Raw genomic sequence first — 21,184 nt, 5'->3', positions numbered from 1 at the left:
AGTTCAGGAAATCTGAATATATTTAGTCACTTAATGAGTTGCCAGTTATTATTGTAGACTATTTATCAACTGGCCACATCATGCAACCATTATTTATTACTAGTTGCAGTCAGTTTGGTACAGTGTCAGTGAAGAGGACTCACTGATATAAGACATAGTCATTTGTGAAGCTAAAAGCTACTTCTTACTGAATGTTAGTGACCATTAGTAACTGTACAGACTGAGTTAGAGGAGGTTTATTACAGACCATAGACACCCATAAAAAGACTAAAAATAATATAATAATAGTTTTAAGCATAATTACTTGTAAACAAGGGTGTTTCTTGTACATGGCATTTTTCAGCCTTAAATGGTGCAAAACTAAGTGACCTAACATTAACATGAATAACTTTTTTTTTTTAATGGTCAGCTATCTTTCTTTGCACGAGCTTTGTTTGAAACACTGTTAGACCCACAGCAACTTGCCTCATAGAAAAAAAAAAGTATATATATCTGTTTCTGTCCTCTTATATAATATGGTCTGGCTCTGCCACTGACCCAGGGTCATCGAGTTGGTGACAATACCATTTGTTGAAGAAATCATCCAGATTGTGGGTGGTTCAGGAGAGTTCTATTTGCTGTTCACAATATATATAAAAAAGTTGATCAATCAGTCTGTTGATGGGCCTTGTTCTTTGAGACTCTGTGTGATTTGTTTTAAATGGGTAGACCTGGGCTTTGTGCAATACAATCATATGTAATAGTGTTAAAGGGTTATGTGCAATAGTGATAATGGGATATGTGCAATAGTGTTAAAAGGACATGTATAGTGTAATTATGTGTGATGAAGACAGGGAAATGTGCAATAGTGATTGAGAGAAATGTGCAATATTATCTTGTCCAATAGTGACAATGGGAAATGCGCAATACAATTAAGTGTAAAAGTGTCAGAGGGTTATATGTAGTGGAATCTTGTGTAATGGTGATAGAGGGGTATGTGTAATAGCAACAATTGGATATTTAGAATTTAATCAAATGCAAACCTTAATCAGTTAATGCTTGGTGGTTTGGTCCCTCAGCTTTTGTCTGTTTGTGTGCATTGTGTGTTGATGCTTGTTTTTCTTTTTGTATGTCTTAGTTCAGTTATGGTATTGTGTTATTTCTATTTGTTTTGTTTGTTTTGTTTTTTTAATTTTTCCTTTTTTTTTCACCTCCCAATGGGACTCAAGCTGGAAATTAGCCGTATGGTTATAATCTCTCATATTTACCTGTAAATGTTAATCAGTATGAACTGTCCCATTTTAAAAATCAATCAATCAACAATCATGAGTGATTTCAGTAACAATAAAGGCATTTTATATTAACCCTTTCATGCATACTGGTCACTACAGAAGACATCTATTCTACAGCTGTTCTCTTGTATATTCATGGGTTTTGTTGTGTTAAATATATCAACCAACACAGTGGATACTTATGCATCATCTCATACACTGTAATTCATACCATTACTGTAACTTTCCTGTTCTTGATAAACCTGATCTGCAGTAACATATTTGAGTGTAAATCAATTGTTAATTGTTATTAGACTGTAATTAAGTTTTGTTGTTGTTTTTTTTTGTTTGTTTTTTTTTTACAAAAAATTGGGGTGTTTTTTGCATATTATCTGGGTGAGTAATAACTGGTATAATAGTATGTTAAAATGTGAGATACATCAGATTAGAAGCATTTAAAACTGTTTTTATTTCATAGTTTTTACGCAGTATGTCAATAAATGCATGTTTCTTTGCTTCAAAAAATTAAACACATGGTGTCCAGCTGAGTGGACATTTTTTGGTTAGGTTCATAAAAAAAAAAAAAAAAAAAAAAGATCAATCACATTGTTTTTTTCATGCCTAAAGAGGAATAAAATCATTGAGGGAAAAAAAAATCTTGCTTAAGGTTTTCATAATTCATGCATGAAAGGGTTAAAGAAAAAAAAAAACACACACACAACAAAACCACACGCAATTGATTAAATTACCACTGAATTGCTCAGGTGTGATTAACACCAATAGATATTTTGTAAGAGAAAGACAACTTAATAAAAGAACAACAAAAGAATGAAATGAAGGTGAGCAACATTTTCTACAGTGCTTTCTTTTCTTTTCTTTTTTTTTGTTTTTCCAAGTGTTTTCTCCAGTAATTTATCAACATCAGACCAAGTCTCCTATGAACCAAGACAGAAAACTTTGAATGGCACTGCCTTAAAAAAACTAACTCAAAATAGATTTAACTAACAGTGAAAAGTCAAATATTGTAAAATACTTTTCAGACAGATAAAACACTTTTGAAAGAGTTAAACTATTGATGCATTAACACCAGATTAAGACATGTTGTTTTTTTTTTTTGCAAATAGTCTAAAAGGTTGCAACAAACACAAAGAGAAGAAAAGACACAAATTAACTGTAAAAGATTTCAGCAGAATCCAGTGTGAATCTACCATGAACCCAGTGACCTCCAGTGCCAGATGTTCAGTGTCAGAGACATGGTCAAGGTGAGAAAGGCTGAAACACGACTAAAACTGAAGAACACACAGAAGATGAAACATCAGGACTGGACCAGAACATGTGTGAGGACAGACTGGTCCAAGGTTTAATGGACTGATGAGACCAGACAGATGGACCGTGGATGAGCAGCATCACAGAGCTCCACTGACACTCAGACCCCCACAGGGTGGAGGTGGGACTGGGATGGGTGGGTGTGAGTAAAGATGAACCAGTCAGACTTTTATCAGTTAAAGATAGGCTCAGATCAGCTCCTAAACCTACGTACAGTTTATAAAAGACGCTTTGATCGAGCACTGGAACAGGAAAAAGTCTGCATCTGTCAATAAGACCATGGTATTTATGCTTGACAATGATCCATCGCATGCACCGTAGTCTCCACTGTGTGTCTAATCAAGGCCTTAAAGATGTTAAAATAATGACACGGTGCCGTCCTCACCTGCCCTAAACCCTGCTGAGAACCTGTGGGTCCTTCTTAACCCATAAAGACCCAAACATTAACCACCATCAACCAAAACCATGTCCTGATCTAAACTGTTTAATACCTGTTGACCCACTAATTCTATCAATACATGTCAATAACTGGTGTAAAATACAGTTTGTCATCTTTTCATGGCCATCAGATGACCCATTTGGACGTTCAGAGGTTTAGTCGTTACCATGGAAACACCGTCATCTTCTACAACATTGATTCACCAGTAAAACCCATGGAGTTGGATCAATGACAGTGGATGGCGATGCTCGACTTTATATTCAGGTATTGATATCTTTGCAAAAAATATCACTTTTTCCTCAGTTTTCTCTATTTCTGATATAATAACCCTCAACTTTAATGTGAGTGTTTATGAACATCTACCTGATCAGTGAATTAGATATAGGAAAATACCTGATTTACACTGAAAAAAACGGAAAATACAGAGGATGGTATTATAATAAATGGTGATAAATCATTTAAGAAAGGCTAAATATAGAAATAGATAAATTCATTTGGGAATTTCCATAAAAGTAGTACTGGGTCTTTGTGGGTTTAACAGGAGTTTTATGTTGAAGAACAGTCAACCTCTGAACTGTGTCTGGGAGAACGTCATCTAACAGCAGATCAATAAACTGAGCAACTCCATGAATGGAAGGATTAGGACGGATACTGAGAAGAAGAGTGGATAGATTGGACATAGATTTTATTTTAAATGTCATAAATGTTTATTTTTTAAATTTTAAGGTGTTTATTTTAACAGATGAAGATAATGAAGACAGAATTTTTTTTTTTATTTTGTTAATAATTAGTTCAGGGGTGTCAAACTCATTTTAGTTCAGGGGCCACATACAGCCTAATATGATCTGGAGTGGGCCAGACCAGTAAAATAATATAAATAATAGGATAAGAACTTTTGAGTGAAAAAAGTAAAATTCTGTAATGAAAATGTTTAAATCTACAAATTGTACTTGAACATAACGTGAACAAATATGAACAACCTGAAAATTCTTAAGTAAAATCAGAGCAATTTTAACAATATTACGCCTTAGTTTATCATTTATATATGTGAATCACAACTTACAGATCACAGTTTATCTACAAATACACAAAACATTTAATAACAGGGAGAATATTTTTAAAATTCCACATACATCTATTAAGACATTTCAGATTATTCACATTTTTTGTAAAAGGCTAGTCTGTAAATGTAAACATTTTTGTGAAATGTAACTCTTTTTTTTACACTAAAACAAAGAGAAAAATTAGCAGTTTTCATTATTTATAGGTTATTATGATAGTATTTTACTGGTTCTGACCCACTTTAGATTGAATTGACCTAGAATGATTCTAACGTATTTGATCGTTAATATCTTCAGTGTCATTTTTGCATTTCACAAATTCATCCCACGGGCCAGACTGAAGCCTTTGGTGGGCCGGATTTGGCCCCTGGGCCGCATGTTTGACACTTGTGAATTAGTTAATAATTGCACACAATAACGGTGCACACATAGATACTCTTAAAATTTTTCACATATTAAAGCCAAAACCTCACTTTTACTTTCTTAAATCTTCAGGCTGGAGGTTTATTTAACATTTGGAATAGACAGAGAGTATTGTAGTTGTTCAGTCCTCAAAAATACAACTTGCCTAATAATTGTGCACACAGTGTAAGTGTGAGGTAAAATGTGATGCTGATCAGGACATAACGACGATTGGCTGTTGGTATAAAGTTGGATGTGATGTACCCCAGAAGGAGGCCACGAGCTCATCAAAGTCAGAACAAATGGCTGAGGTTATGAAGGAGGAAATGTACAATGAACAGTAGCTTTACCCTACAGCACAGGTGTCAAACATGTGGCCCGGGGGCCAAGTCTGGCCCGCCAAAGGATCTAATCTGGCCCATAGGATGGATTTGTGAAATACAAAAATTACACTGAAGATATTAACAAGCAAGGATGTCAAAATCATTTTAATTCAGATTCCACATGTAGACCAATTAGATATCAAGTGGGTCAGACCCGTAAAATACTATCATATTAAACCTATAAATAATGAAAACGGCAAATTTCATCTTTGTTTTAGTGTAAAAAAGTAAAATTACATGAAAATGTTTATACTGAAAAACTGTTATGTGAAAAACCTGAAATGTCTTCAGAAAAGTAAATGCAATTTTACTAATATTCTGCCTGTTATTAAATGTTTTGGGCATTTGTAATTGTAATGTAAGTTGTAATGCACATGTGTAAATGATAAACTGATAATCTGAGGCAGAATAATGTTAAAATTGCACTTGCTTTTCATGAGACGTTTCCAGTTGTTCATGTTATTCAGATTTTTGGAGATGTTAACATTATTATAATTTAATTTTACTTTTTTTCACTGTTATTATTTGACTGGTGCGGCCTACTTGAGATCATATTGGGCTGAATGTGACCCCACAACTAAAATGAGTTTGACACCCCTGCCCTACAGCATTACCTGGAGGTAAACCAAAACCAGTTGTCGATGTGCTCTTACAGTTCGTTTATCAAAGGTTTACCACGGGTCCAAGTTTTCTCCATTTGTGGATAATGGTTCTCATCCTGGTTCCAAAGCTTTGAAGGCTCTTAACCCTGTCCAGACTGATAGATGTCACTGACTTGGTTTGTCATCTGTTCTTGAATTTCTTGTTTTTTGAGACCGTTTCTCCTACTTCACTTTGTCAGACATGTTCTATTGAAGCTCTTTCTTGATTCAACTGGTCTGGCAGTAATCAGGCCTGGATGTGGACGCTGAAACTGAACTCAGTTTACAGAGAAAATGTGGTTAATCACAGTTAATTAGGTTTTTTTTGTTTGTTTTTTAACAATGGGTGGCAATTACTTTTTCATATAGGGCCAAGTAGGTTTACATAGTTTTTCCCCCTAATAAATGAAATCATTTAAAACAGATTTTTTTATTTACTCAGGTCATCATTGTCTAACCCTTTCATGCATGAATTACGAGAGCCTTAATCAAGATTTTTTTTTTTCCTGAGTGTTTTTATTCCTCTTTAGGCATGAAAAAAATGTGATTGAAATGTTTTTATGAACCTATTTATCATGGAATTACAAAAATGTCCACTAGGCTGAACATTCGTTTAATTTTTGAAGCAAAGAAACATGTATTTACTGTCATACTGTGTGAAAACTATGAAATATATATATATTTTTTTTAAATGCTGCTAATCTGATGTTTTCTCACATTTTATCATACTATAATACTAGCTATTACTCAGATAATATGCAAAAAAATAACAAAAACTTTTTGTTTTAAAAGAAACTGTTCATTACAGTCTAATTGATTTCCACTCAAACATGTTAGTGCAGATCAGGCTTATCAAAAACAGGAGAGTTACAGTAATGGTATGAATTGCAGTGTATGGGATGATGCATAAGCGTCCACTGTGTTGGTTGATATGAAACTAAAACAACAAAACCCATGAATATACTCGAAAAGCATTTGGAGAACGCAGACCTCCACCAAGACAGATCTGCCACCCCACCCCCCCACCCCACCCCAATCATCACCAAAATTTAATCATTTCTTCCTTGTGCTAGTATCAACATTTCCTGAAAATTTCATGAAAATCCGTCCATAACTTTTTGAGTTATCTTGCTAACTAACTAACAAACAAACAAACATGCACGCACAAACGCACGCACGCACACAAAGCAAAGTGATCACAATAGGTAACAAGAGAACAGCTTTGAATAACTGTCCGCTGTAGTGACCAGTATGCATGAAAGGGCTAATATAATTTCTTTGATTATCTGAAACATTTAAGTGTGACAAATATGGATGTTTAGGAGAAAACAGGAGGGGCAAAATACTTTTTCACAGTACTGTACTTGATCAATACGATTAATACGATAAACATACACATACACAAAAGATTTTGCATTCCAGGTCCATTGAAAATCTTTATTTTTCTTCTGTTTGCTACAAACTGCAGTTCTTTCTTGCATGTATAATTTCATACACATATGACAAGTGAAATAAAATGACAAAGTAAGAATTCCCTTTGGGCTATAAGAATATCTTATCTTTATAGCATACACATACATGTCCAGTCATAAACAGTCAATCACTTATTTCGCTGAAAAAAGGTAATCCAGTTGTTCTTATTGCTTTAAAAAAAGAAGAAAAAACACCATTATACACTGAGTAACACTGAATAAGACTTAAATGATGTTTTAAAAAACTTTCTTTGGCTTTTTCATAAAGATGTTACTTCTTTACAAAGATTTTTGATGAGATGTTAATGGGTGAATAACTTGCAAACAACATCTCAGTAGACTTAAAGAAATCTAGTTACCGAGCACAGTTAGAAAGGCTAAACTATCGTCAGAATTGCAAACTCTGTTTATCACCTTCCATTGTGTTGGTTGTACATGATCTGCCAAACTTGTTAAGTTAATGTATTCTGAATATTATCAATATTAAACATGCTAAAAGGCCATCCACACAAGGCCTGTCACACCTAAATGACATTTTTTTTCTTCAATATTTTTTAAAATAAAATTATCTATGAGAACTACATTGAAAAATACATATAAAGCACAGTAAGATAGACATGTCAGAAGAATGCATCAATGCTACATTACATATAATTACAAAGCAAATATTGGCTTCTTCAACCAATAGATTAAGAGGACAAGTTAAATCTACAACACAAGGTGTAGAGAAACAACAGTATGCACAGATCACAAACACACATATTAGATATGTCCATATTGCCATACTGTACTTATTGAAAATGTCCTCATTTTAATAAAGTTATGTATATTTGTGGGAGTTTTGCATCATACTGTTGTAAATTGTCTTGTTGTACAGTGCTGCAGTAATGACACAAAATACTATTTGAGCAAAATACACTGTAACACACGATACCCTTTACCAAAACCCATGGGTCAAAAACCATTCAAAATGTTGTCATTATTGGATATACTTTGAAAATATAGATCCAGTTCAAAAATCAGCAGTTATTTAATTGTGTTAAAAAACAGCAGCTCCAGCAGCATATGACAGTGTTAGTCGTGGAAGCAGCCTTCAGCCTTTGTGCTTCAGAAAGGCAGTGTCAGGGCTGGTATATGATATGTTTATTCTGATTTACTGATAGTTCAGATGCCCCTGATCAGTCAGTTACAGACGCTTTCCTCTTTCATCCCCCTCAAATGAACCGTCCTTTTAAGATTAGAACAGGGATTCATCGTGACATCATCCGTACAAATTCTGTGAAAGAAGAAAATGTGAATAAAATAAGAATTCAAATGGAAAAAAGGTAACATGGATCACATATGATGTAACCCAACTGAGTCCATCTACTGCTTTATTCGACTGTGGTGTCCACTTTTACAGCATGGTACTGTTTTTGATATATTTGATGTAGTTTTATTCTCAGCGTCTTTTTACAATATAACTATCTACATACAACGAGTAATAATCTGTTTACATTTCAGTCATTTGTCCTCCTCTTTGATGTTGACTTATTTACTGTTTGGAGGTATGAGGAAATACATATACAAGTTCATTACAAAGACTTTTTATATTGCAAGAAAGACCAGTAAGAATTGTTCACAATGTTGGTTTTCGGGAACACACAAATCCACTATTTTTACAATCTAAAACTTTAAAACTCATCGACCTTGTGGAGTTCAAAACTATTCAATTAATGTATAAAGCAAAGAATAACTTACTGCCTAGCAATATTCAAGAAATGTTTTGTGAAAGAGAGGGAGTCTATGATTTACGGGGAAAATTTAATTTAAAGATTCATAAAGTACGCACTACGTTAAAAATGTTCTGTATCACCATCTGTGGAGTAAAATTATGGAACAAACTGTGTGTGGAGATAAAACAAATATCAGACATAATTCAGTTTAAAAAAAGATAGAAAGAATTGATTCTTGAGAGGTACAGTATTTAATAATGACAATGAGGCCTGTTTGTTTATGGATGATGTTGTATTGATAAATCTGTTGTAATTATTGAAGAAAATGGTTAAATTGTTGAGTCTGTAGGACTGTACTGCCATGAACATTTTGTTGTGAATAATTCAGTTACTGCACTATGGATTGTTGTGGTTCGATGCTAAAATTAGGAAAATAGTATTGTTTGATTCTTGTATTAAGTTAATGATAAAAGTGTAAAAGCACTGAGGGGTTGGATTAAATAAGTTTATACTTCTTCCTACTCCTTCTCGACCATGCAATATTCAGATATGTGCTTGAAGATAGATTCTGTCCATTTAAATGTTATTTTGTTTTTGTCTCAATTTGCTTTGTTTTGTTTTATTTTGTTTCTTTGCATGTTCGCTATAAATAAATAAATAAATAAATAAATAATTAAATAAATGTATTTATTTATTAACCCGCTCCCCGAAGGGGAGGCAAGGGGTATGGTTTTTGGTTCGATTTGTTTGTTTCTTTGTTAACACTCTAGCAGCAAAATATAGGTTGAACTTATACCAGATTTGGTTTTTTAATTGCCATTGACCCAGAATGGATCTGATTACATTTTGGGAAAAGTAGGTCAAAATTTTTATGAATTTTTAAAATCTTTTTTTTCCCCCATTTACTTACAATGTGTGAAATTTCAAACATCTACACCAGCAAAACTATTGGTTGAATTCATACCAAATTTGGTTTATAGATTACCAGTGACCCAGAATAGAAGCAGTTACATTTTGGGAAAAGTAGATCAAGGTTCCAATTTTTTATGAATTTTTAAAATCTTGTTGTTTTTTTTTTCCTATTTACTTATTATGGGGGCGAAATTTCAAATGTCTGTAGCAGCAAAACTATTGGTTGAATTCATACCACACTGAGGTTATTGATTGTCAGTTATACAGAATAGATGTGATTACACTTTGGGGAAAGTGGGTCAAAGTTCCACTTTTTTATGAATTTAAAAACAAAAAAAATCCCCATGTACTTATAATGGGCAAATTTTCAAATGACTATAAAAACATCAATTTTGTCTCAGTTTACTTCCCACTTGGCTCATATATAGAGGCAATTGTTATACATCACTCTGACATAAAGCTAAGGCATCTATTATACATAACTGGAACGACACAAAATATTTCTTAAAATATTCTAAACGTTGTCACTTTTTTGGTTCAAATGCTGACATCAGCACATGCATGTACATGATGACATCAGCTGGATCGATGCCAAAATAAGATACAATATGTGTTAGGGACGGGGTTTGCTGTGCCTGGAACCACTTGTTTAAGATTTATTTTGGGAACCCATTCTCAAGATGGCGCCTCTTACATTTCTAGCCGGCAGAAAAAAAAACCCATGAGATTATGTTGATGTTGGTACCATGGAAACAGTAGTATTCAGATTTATTTTCATCTGTGACAGCTCCCAGAGGTTATAATCCCATGTGAGGAGATAATCTGACACACCAGCTCCCCCTTCTCACCTTACAATCAGCATGGTATCAGCAGAACACCCATTGGGATGTTCGTTCTGATCTCAAATGTGTGCATATGATTGTTAAAAGAGAAGCCATTTTGAAACTCCAATAGAATGTTACATACTCACAGCAATATTTTCCACAGAATACACACCTCAACCAGAATTTTAAGAACATCATTGCCTTCATAACTTTAAGAGCTCATCATCTTATTCTACTTAAATAGAAATACAGAAATCTACCGACAATCAACCTCTGGATTAAAGACCTTATGAACTTTTGTTCCAATATGTTGTAAATATGTATATAGTCTGTATAGTTCTTATTACTATTATTATTATTTTATATTGTTTTGTTTTTTTTGCACTATCTTTATGTATGCACTCTTTTTCTTGCACTTTATGCTGTTGCTGCCTTAACCATTGAATTTCCCCACTGTGGGATCAATGAAGTCTAATCAAATCGAATCAAACTGAATCAAAAATAAAATATGCCACAAGAGGCAGTGCAGCCAAATTCTATATAAAGTGGCAGCCTGTTTTATCTTACATTGAAAAGATGGATGCAAACAACTTCTCATTGTAACTAAGGATATTTCTTTCTTTCTTTCTTTCTTTCTTTCTTTCTTTCTTTCTTTCTTTCTTTCTTTCTTTCTTTCTTTCTTTCTTTCTTTCTTTCTTTCTTTTTCTTTTATTTAATTTCATCTATTTATTCATGAATAAATACATGAATGTATTTATTTTGGAAGTGTGACACTATATTTTGGTTGGAGTATGAGGTGCATTAGAGTTGGGACCCCCCTAGAGTGGGGTTCAGTAACTGTATTGTAATATATTATGTTCATTAAATTGTACAGTTATGACTGTTACAATATAAAAATTCAATAACAAAACTTTGAAGAAAAAAGACGCAAAGCCAGACTCAGGTTTTGTTTTATCCATCTTTGATGTTTTTAAGCTCTGGTAGCACTAAACATCCATGCTGTGTATGTGTTACAGTGTTAGGTGTTTGGTGTTACAGACTACACCGTCCTTTACCTTCAAAGTCTACATGTCCATCTCCATTGAGGTCAATGTCTCGTAGGATGTCCTCCAGATCCCTGTGACCAACCTAACATAGTAAAGGTGTTGAATCTTAGTCATATGTACTCAGACTAGTTACACAGCTGTGCAGAAAAAGTTCCAAAGAAGATCCAGTCATTGACAGAGTGGATGGATATGGTTCTGACCTGTTGTCCTAGAAGTTTTTTCATTGCTTCTCGAAGTTCTGCTGTGCTGATCTGGCCATCACCGTTAGTGTCGAACTGAGGATGAAAGAAAATAATACATGGCAACACAACACATTGAACATATGCACACACTGTGGATGGATAGATGCGTGTGTGTGTGTGTGTGTGTGTGTGTGTGTGTCACCTCTTTAAATGCATCTCTCAGCTCCTTGACTCCAATCATATCTGCAGTTTCAGCCAGAAGTTTGGGGCCCATCAGTTCAACAAAGTCCTCAAAATCCACGTGTCCTCCCACTGTTGGACATTTAACAACAAACCCAGGTTAACTTCAGAGTTAGAGACACACACAGCGTTGTTGTATCATCTTTTAATTGGGTCAGGGTTAGGGGGTTAAGGTTAGGGTTATTTGTATGATCTGTTAATTATGTTAGGGTTATTAGTGAAGAGTTGGGTTAGGGTTAGTGTCAGGGTTATTAGTGTCATCTGTTAATTGGGTTAGTGTTATTAGTGTAAGGGTTGGGGTAGGGTTAGGGATATTTGTGTCATCTGTTAATTGGGTTAGGGTTATTAGGGTAAGGGTTGGATTAAAGGTGCTGGAGACTTTCGTGACCAATTGTTCATCACATCTGTAAAACCTCAGTCATATCCTCAGTATCACGAATCTGTAAGTCTTTCTGTGATTACTCACCTGAATCTCTTGCATTTCGGTGAACAATTTCAAAGTGCCATCTACCATAAACAGTCCATGTGTTTACAAACGAGCTGGGAGGTCACTCGGGCATCTTCGGAATTTTGTCGCGATGTGCATTGTGGGAAGCGAAGGCTCGCGCAGCCACCTGGCAGCAGCAGCTGGAACAGATATGATTGGAAACGGCAGGAACTCCCTTCCTTCTGTGCATATTCCTCCAGCCGTTTCCGCTTTTCTGCTTGTTTGTTTCATCCATATAATATCATATGGTCGTGCTGCCGCTGTTAGGTGGCTGCATGAACCTCCATTTCCCACAATGCATGACAAAATTCTGAAGATGTCCGAGTGACATCCTGGGTCGGTTTGTAAACAAACAGTTTGTTTATAGTGGATGACACTTTGAAATTGTTCACCGTAATGCAAGAGATTCAGGTGAGTAATGACAGAAAGACTGACAGATTCATGATACTGAGGATATGACTGAGGTTTTACAGATTTGATGAAAAATTGGTCACGAAAGTCTCCAGCACCTTTAAGGTTAGTGTTAGTGTTAGGGCTAAGAAATACAAATGAGTGAACCTTTTGAAAGTCTAAAGAAATAAAGCACATAATAATGAGCACATGTTATGTCTGTTATTTCGAACTGTGTGAATCTGACTTACAGTTCATGTTGATCTGCTGACTCAATTCAATGAGCTCCATCTCTGTTGGCATGTAGCCCATCGTTCTCATGCAGTTTCCTAGGTCTTTGCATCCAATAAATCCATCTTTGTCTTTGTCAAACTCCTTAAATGCTTCACGCAACTCTGAGAACAGGGCATGAATGTGACAGATATGAAATAATGTGATCAAATATGTAGTAATATTAGTGAGATTAAACTTATTTTCCTCCCACATTCAACAACATACCATCCATTTCTTCTGGTCTCAACTCTCGGTCCTGCAAAGGTCAAGACAAAGCATCGTTAGTGTCCAAACACTGCTGATTTTAAAGCACATGCCAGTGAACAGCATTCCTCACAAAACATGGTGCTGTTCAAACATAAAATAAAGTATTTGCAGGTATTCACACAGAATGCCTGGAGTCTGCAGGTTTCCTGAAAAGGAGAGGACGAGCTTCAGACTAAATTCTCCTGCTGTAGATGTTGGATGGAAGGAAAGCATGCACTGAGAGACCCTAAAAACACACAGAGAGGAAGCAACTGATAGACCTCAACAGTTTATAGTTTTTTTTCTTTTTAGAAGTTATGGGAATACAGAAAACACAGAAAGACATGGCATTCAAAATAACTTGCTCCAATATTGTCCATCCATAGAATTAAAATGATCCCAAACCTTGCATTCAATAAAAACAGCTGAGAGCTCATCACCACAACAGTAGCACAACAGTTCTGTAGACCAAGCATCACTGTTTTCTTTAATGACAAGACCTTAAAGAGGACCTATTATGCTTTCCTCTCTTTCCCCTTTCCAGTGCTGCATTATGCAGCTTTTTGTGAACGTACAGAACATTTGATTTTGAGTAAAAATAAATCCTTATTGCAGGGTTAGGGTTAGGGCTCTTGGTCAGTACACACTACCACAGTCATGGGGAGGACACTTACTGACACCCACCACAGGGTAAAAACCACAGAAGATCACTGCGTGTTCACAGAGTGTTCTATTAAAGCATATTCATGGAAAGTTGAGTGGAAGGGGAAAGTGTGGAGAGAGAAGATGATGGGTTGGCCCCAGCCTTGAGAAGTCCGTTAAGCAAAGCTGATTCAGGAACTTGGACTTTCCCAAAAAGAGGACTGAGGCTGGAGACAGAGCATTAAAAGCCACCACACACAGATAAGTCCAGGAAAGTTCCGGTCCATTCCAAAGTCAGACACATCATCAGAGCATTATTGGGGCTAAGGAGAAAATGAACCAGACTACTACTCAGTGGCCCAAAGTCCTTTTGTCAAATGAAAATTATTTTATATTCATTTCTAAACCAAGGTTGTAATAGTTTTTAATTTTTTTTATTATAGTTTAGTTTTATTTAGTTTTGACTTTTTTTTCTCTAATTCAGTTAGTTTTAATTCATTTTTAGAGCAGGTTTGCTAGTTTTTATTAGTTTTCATGTTTTTGTAAATGCTTAGTTTTAGTTTAGCTTTAGTATTAAATTTAGTTTTGTTGTATCTTTTCTCTTCTTTGCCATCATATTCAAATAAATCCCAGACAGGACTCTGCTTTCTCAGTCTCCATGTTTCCAGGTAGAGTGGGGACCAGAAGACGACTGTAAACCACAAGTGATGAGAAGTGACAGACTGTGAAGCGTCGTATGGTGCCGCTAGCTAAAATTGCCAGAGCGAAATAAATCGATTTCGTATCAATCCAACATTGACAAAGACGAAAACGAAGGGAATTTTATCCATAATTTTTATGCGTTTTAGTTAGTTTTGTAAGCACACAATATAGTTTCAGTTAGTTGTCGTTTTTTCTTTAAATGATAGTTTTTATTTATTTCAGTTAACGAAAATGTTTTTTCAATTGTAGTTTTCGTCATTTTGTTAGTTTTCGTTAACGATAATAATCTTGTTCTAAACTGAGACTACAAAGTCTGGGGGAAGAGATTCAGAATTCACGTTGCTTCCAGTCCAGTGTTTGCGTGTTTCCACAGTCAGAGGTGGTCTGTGACGTCCTGTCATCTGCAGGTTTGGGCGACTGTATTTCATTAAATCCAAAGTCAACACTGACATGACATTGACCCGGAGATTTTAGAGCATTTCATGCTTCTTTCTGGTTCTGGTTCTTTATGGAGATGCTGATGAACTTTTGCACTAGGACTTGGTGCCACAGTGGCAAAACCACTCAGAACTGGTTTGCTGACTGCGCTGTGTTTAATTTGGTGGCCAAGCTCCTGACCTTTGAGTGTCTTTTCAGTATTGGAGGAAAATGAGAACCACCAGATCCACTAATACAGATGAGCTGACAGCTGCCAACAAATCAACCAAGGTGTCCATATTACCTGAGCAGCGCCACAGTCTGACTGCCTCCATGCACTGATGCACTAATTTATACAAAAGGAGTCCGGACCAAGTATTGAGTGCATAAATGACCAGACTTTTAATAAGTGGGATATTTCTGTAAATTCTTTTTACTGTTTTTTTCTTGAATTGTAAACCATAGACTTGAAATATTTCAGTTAATGTGAAATGAATATAAAATATAATAAGGTTTCACTATTTGAATTAACTGATTTTTTTTTCTCCTGCTATTCCATTTTTTTTTTTTAGATAAGGTCAGTAAAGTTTCATAGTGGACAGTGAACACCAGAGGGAGAAAGCCTTTCATACAGTGGTCTGTGAGGTCATAGTACACATCTGGCCTCTACAGCGCCCTCCAGAGGAGAGTCAAAACACAGGTGAGAACACTTCTCTACTTAGATGACTAAAGGAAGAGGAGCTGAAGAACAAGTGGTTATCATTCATTTTTAACACTATTAAATAACTGTTTACTCCAAACATTTTACTGTATTGACACCGACTGTCTCAAGTTGGAGACTCTACTTTAGGTCTCGGCCCCAAAGATTCTTATGAACAATGGGTTTGTATGAATCTCCAGTTCGTACAAAATCTGGAGTTTGTAGACATTCATGGAGGGAGCATTAGTGTCTTATGGCCGTCTTACGAAGTTGGTATGATTGCTGTTCAAATCACAAGAGCAAGTTGAGGCCTCCGTGAGAAAATGACGTGATTTTGTGTCGTACGAAGACCGCACAGCTGTCACGTTCTTCGTAAGGGTGCCTTGGGACCTTCCTATATCATACCGATGGCCACTTCATGAATATTTTTTTGTGGTAAGGTGGCCGTACGGCACCCTTATGTGCAACTCACGACACTCTCAAGTCATTGGTAGGAAGATCTTACACTTTTTCAGAAAATTTTGATTGGTATATAAACTGTAGCCATGTACTCTAAAAGTCCTGAGTCGTGATCATTGCATTCAAGATGGTAATAATTCACACAAGACTGAAACTTCTACAGCTACAGCTGCAAGATGAAAAAGAAGACGATCAAGCGGTTATGGCAGGACATTCTAAAATGCTTAATGTAAAAAAAAGCTTAACGTAGCCTAATGCCAGAGAACAGTGATCAATCATCACCAAAGTTTGTGTGAACATCTCTGGTCATGCTCTACTTTCACTTTCACCTCTGCAAAAATCACAACAAACTCAATTTTATGGATGTTGTCCATGTTAAGTCTTTTCCTCTCCATTGGCGCACATTATAGAGAAAAAGTTTAACGTAGCCAAACCGTAACTGTCCTGTTATTTTTCCGTAGGTAACAGAAAAAAGTAATAAGGTAGAAGTTTGAGAAACATTTATATATGAAGTAATGTGATGTCAAGTCAAAGGTGACCAGCATGTGTTTTATGTGTTTGGGATCATGCGCTGTCCATGGTGCTAAACTACACACTCCTGTAGAGACTATGTGAGGCATCCCCATGGTCAGACTCCACTACAGACTGCTCTGGTGGTTCTGGCTGTGGGTTTCTCCTCTCCTCATCCCCATCCTTCCTCCTCCTCCCCTTTCCTTTAGGGTTCATTGTGTGCAACTTTGTGAATCTTTAGTTTGAATGTTTTTCGACTGCAGAAATCTCTAGAATGAAGATTTGTATACAGCCCCCTCTAAGAATGCCACGAATGTCACATGAATGACGTACCACTGCCTATTAGGAACACCTTGTGTCCATCTTAAGAACGCCGTGTGAATCTCTGTCTGTACATCCATTCATGTGAATGCCGTAAGGGGCACCTAACAACAACATAATATGTTCTTGTGATCTACTTGCAGCCACCATAGGAACATGGGGTTTTGGAAAGGCCTCCTGATCCACAAACGTCATGCGTTGTTCTTTGGTTGTTCCTACGGCATTTCTTAGGGTGCCCTACAAAAGGGGATTTCATCTCACATTTGTAGAAAATCTTGCACAACATCATCCACCTGGTTACAAACTTAGGGAACGGTCTACGAACTTTAAATTCTTATAACGCCACCTTGAGAAGGTCGTATGGAATGGTCCACAAATCGTTTGCACGGTGAACATAGCCGTTCATAACAGCATTTGTGACTGAGGCTTTATGTAGATGATGTGGTCCTGTTGGCTTCATCAGACCATGACCTCCAGCCTTCAATGGGACGGTTTGTCACAGAGTGTGAAACACCTGGGATGAAGTCAGGTATCCAAGTCTGAGGCCAGTTTCTCAGCTGAGAAAAGGGGGAAATGTTCTCTCAAAGTTGGGGATGACTGACTGCCCCAAGGGGAGGAGTTCCAGTACATCTGGGAAATATAATTTGTCTGAAAACAAAACTGCCATGAACACCTTACCACGAGAAAGGTTCACATGGAGCACATCACAAAGATGCATTAATCTACTTTAATGGCAATTTATGTATTTTAAATTTTGTTTTTTAATCTTTCTAAAGGATCAGTTACACTCAGAAAGTCAAGAAAATTCTATACAAAAACAAGGTCTTAAAGGGTGTGAAGAAGAGCAGCCATCACTACCACACACCGGCACTGGAGGCTTCAGCCTGAAACAGCATTTTGCTCCAAGAATGTGATGTTCTTTTCAGGGGAAGGCTGTGCAGGAAATCCAATTTCTATTCCAACCATGTCCCTGATCACCCTAAACTAACAACCAAAGTCTTGCATGTTGAATTTATGTGTCTGTTCTGACAGTCTGGCATCGTGGGCTGTATGCAGCAGCTGTGTACCACAATGAAAATGCAGTTCATGACCAATCAACAACCTCTGGTGGATGAGACATTTATAAGGTCATCTTTCTTTCAAAACAGATCCAACTTGCGGTAACTGGTTTTATTATAAACACAAGCAACATAAGTAAAAACTAATGTGAATATTAATCTTAATACTGTAGATATGTATAAGGAAGGTGCACAGTCACCTTTAAAACTACAATATAAATATATAGTATACCTATTTTGGCCCAATCAGGTTGGTGTTTTAGCACATCTTTAAGGACCCATTGCCATTTATAAAGGAGATAAAGAAAATCCACATCCCACAGGACCTGTCATCAGAGTTCGAACATTTGTCCAGGGTTAGGTGGAGCTGAAGGATCCAGAAAACTAGCGTATGTGGTTTATACCACAGGACAGGAGAACCTAAACCTGCACCTTAAACAGCATCAGCATCAGCTCTCAAAGGTTCGACAGGTAAGATTCCTGAAACACCTATATATATGTGTATATGTAGGTAGGTGTGTGTGTGTGTGTGTGTGTGTGTGTGTGTGTGTGTGTGTGTGTGTATATATGCCATTAAACTTTACATAATATTGATGTATTGACATCATCTTATGAGCTGTAGCCATGATGTGACCCAATGTGTTTAGAAACATTTCCTAAGTGAGATGTGAAGAAAGTAGATGGTTAGTTGTGGCAGAAAAGTATCATATTATGCACAGTAAGAGCATGAAAAATATTTCAGATATTTAGAGGTAGAACATTTAAAATCATAGTCATGGATAAAAATTGAAAAAAAAAAAAAAATCAATGTTGAGAGAAATTAAGTAAAAACCATCTCTGAAGTATTTTGAAAGATAACAAACAAGCAAAGATAACTATTTAAACCAAACTAACCAATGCAATGATATTTATACAATATAAAACTATATTATGACATTTGTCATTATTGTTTTGTATCCCAGACCCAACAATCTCCAGCTTCAACTCTACTAGTTAATAATAAAACCAGCTCTCAGGTGCCTTCCTCATCTCTTTACTGTTTTTCATTTGCTGGACATTCTGGGGCAGTGCACCACAAGTGCACCTAAAAAAATGGGAACACAATAAATGTTGATTAGAAAGTATATCAGTAAGTCACCATACTCCACATAAATTACAGTGGAACTGATTGCCTAGAATTACAGTTCTAATGTAACAGACGTAATATTAAACTGAAAAAAAAAAGTTAAAAAAAAAAAAAAAGTTACCATTGTGAAACATTGTACTTTACTGGTAAGAAATTTCAATGCTATTGGCTTGTTCCTCCAGTTTATTATTGTGATTATTATGATGATCATTCATTTTTACATTAGATTCATACTTGAAGTAATGTGGCAGAACTAATGTCATGTTTCAAACCCATCGTCGACTGTACCTGAGGGGTTGGTGTCGAACGCTAACTGCTTGTCCAAGTCCCAAGAGATTGGTACGAGTGACCAGCCAAACATTATGACCCAAAACTGAGTATAATAGGTCCTCTTTAACTTACATTGTCACTGCTGCAAATAGGCAAAGACAAATACTTGCCATGTGAGGATTCTGTCAAAACTGATGGACTGATTCTCTCTTTCATTCCAAAATTCTACAGTTTCATGTGTAATTACACACACAGCCACACACACATTCAGTAGTAATGAAGCTGGATCCTTCATTCAGGCTGTGCTCATGTGTTACTAACGTCATCGTCTCAGTTCCATGGAGCTTGTTTGCATGCTTGCCTTTGCTGACATTACAGTGAGGGGTTTTTAATATATTTCTGTTTCTCCATGTACTGACTGTCATGCATGCACATGATATTCTCTGAACTTACGTACAGCCTGCCGGCTCTCTGCGAAGCCCTTGCGTAGGAAGATGCATGCAGGCCCCAGTACGTTGTGCATGTTGGCTCCATTCTGGGCCAGGGCCACTAGTGGCTCAAGATAGGCCCCCCCAGAGCCCCCCTCCTCACAGGACTGCACTGCTTTGTAGTTCTTCTTTTGGTCCTAGAGCCACATCCAGCATAGGGTCAAGGGGGAGGTGGGGGGGTGGAGGGTTTGGGGAGTAGGAACAAAGATAGGGGCAAAGACTGTGACTCAGTTTGAAGTCATGGACGTGGGACGGGGAAGTTCAAAAGCAGGATTAGAGGTGACAGACAGGCCTGCCGTCAGTCATAGTAGAGGAAAGCACCTTACGCAGAGGGAGGGGGGTAATATGTCATGACAAGAACAACTGATGCCATCTGTTCTGGAAGTCACCATCCTATACACCGCAATAATTCACAAACTATGTCGTCGAGCAACAGAACATGTTAGTGATGGACGGGTAACAAAACGGTGGTGTACCTCCCATCAGTCTGCAGTTACAATGACAAGGAACGTGTCTTTTTATTTCCAACATATACAATATTTATACACACTCCTGTGTCTTTGCCTGTCTTCGACACTAGTTATCCTAACCTAACCCTAACCCTGGAGATGGAGTCCATGTCAACACCCACCCAGATCGAAGCATGACCATGACTCCAACACTAACTCCATGTAAGTACACAACCACTAAACTACACACTACACATGACAGAGCAGGACACAGCGGAGCAGCGTTACTGATGAAAGTCTGTCTGATGTGACTAACGCACAAAATCATGTTTGTAGATGAGGTAATGTATTCGTGTTTTGTTCACAATAAATGTAGTGGTATAAGTACATTGTTATTTCATTTCATTCTACTGAAATAGCCAGAAGTATTTTGGAATGCTGACATTTGTGGATGAAAAAAAAAAAGATTTTGATCGGAATTTAAGTAAATGGAGAATTTCACCATCTGAAAAAAGATGTAGATGTTTGTGTGTGTGTGTGTGTGTATATATACACACACACACACATTTATCATACATACCTGTATATATATATATATATATATATATATATATATATATATATATATATTCCTAAGAAATTATACTGCACGAAATTATTAAATGACAACAACAGGAATATAAAAGGAATTTAGGACTTATTAAAACCCGTATAAAAAATGGACCAAGAAAGATCATTATTCATTGAAATTAT

The 21,184-nt window shown here is 36.4% G+C and overlaps 1 protein-coding gene across 5 annotated transcripts in view; it reads right to left on the bottom strand.

Annotated features, from left to right (window-relative positions):
- Positions 1 to 6,913: 6,913 nt before the first annotated feature.
- The window catches only part of LOC115429820 (calcium-binding protein 1-like), a 28,286-nt gene continuing 14,015 nt past the window's right edge, over positions 6,914 to 21,184 (bottom strand). For 2 of the 5 annotated variants that reach the window (XM_030149555.1, XM_030149557.1), the window contains exons 2-8: positions 19,952 to 20,119; positions 13,269 to 13,299; positions 13,022 to 13,165; positions 11,856 to 11,965; positions 11,672 to 11,746; positions 11,481 to 11,553; positions 6,914 to 8,250 (exon numbers count right to left, since the gene is read on the bottom strand). In XM_030149555.1, coding sequence (XP_030005415.1) covers positions 8,225 to 8,250; positions 11,481 to 11,553; positions 11,672 to 11,746; positions 11,856 to 11,965; positions 13,022 to 13,165; positions 13,269 to 13,299; positions 19,952 to 20,119 — 627 coding nt within the window. In that variant the 3' untranslated portion in view covers positions 6,914 to 8,224. Of the gene's footprint in view, positions 8,251 to 11,480; positions 11,554 to 11,671; positions 11,747 to 11,855; positions 11,966 to 13,021; positions 13,166 to 13,268; positions 13,300 to 19,947; positions 20,120 to 21,184 lie in introns of all 5 variants that reach the window. The other 3 variants (XM_030149560.1, XM_030149558.1, XM_030149556.1) reach the window with 2 other exon arrangements.

This window comes from Sphaeramia orbicularis, chromosome 12, assembly GCF_902148855.1.
Source record: "Sphaeramia orbicularis chromosome 12, fSphaOr1.1, whole genome shotgun sequence".
NCBI lineage: Eukaryota > Metazoa > Chordata > Actinopteri > Kurtiformes > Apogonidae > Sphaeramia > Sphaeramia orbicularis.
Note: the sequence above shows the minus strand (reverse complement) of the source record. Positions and strands in the feature narration are given on the sequence as shown.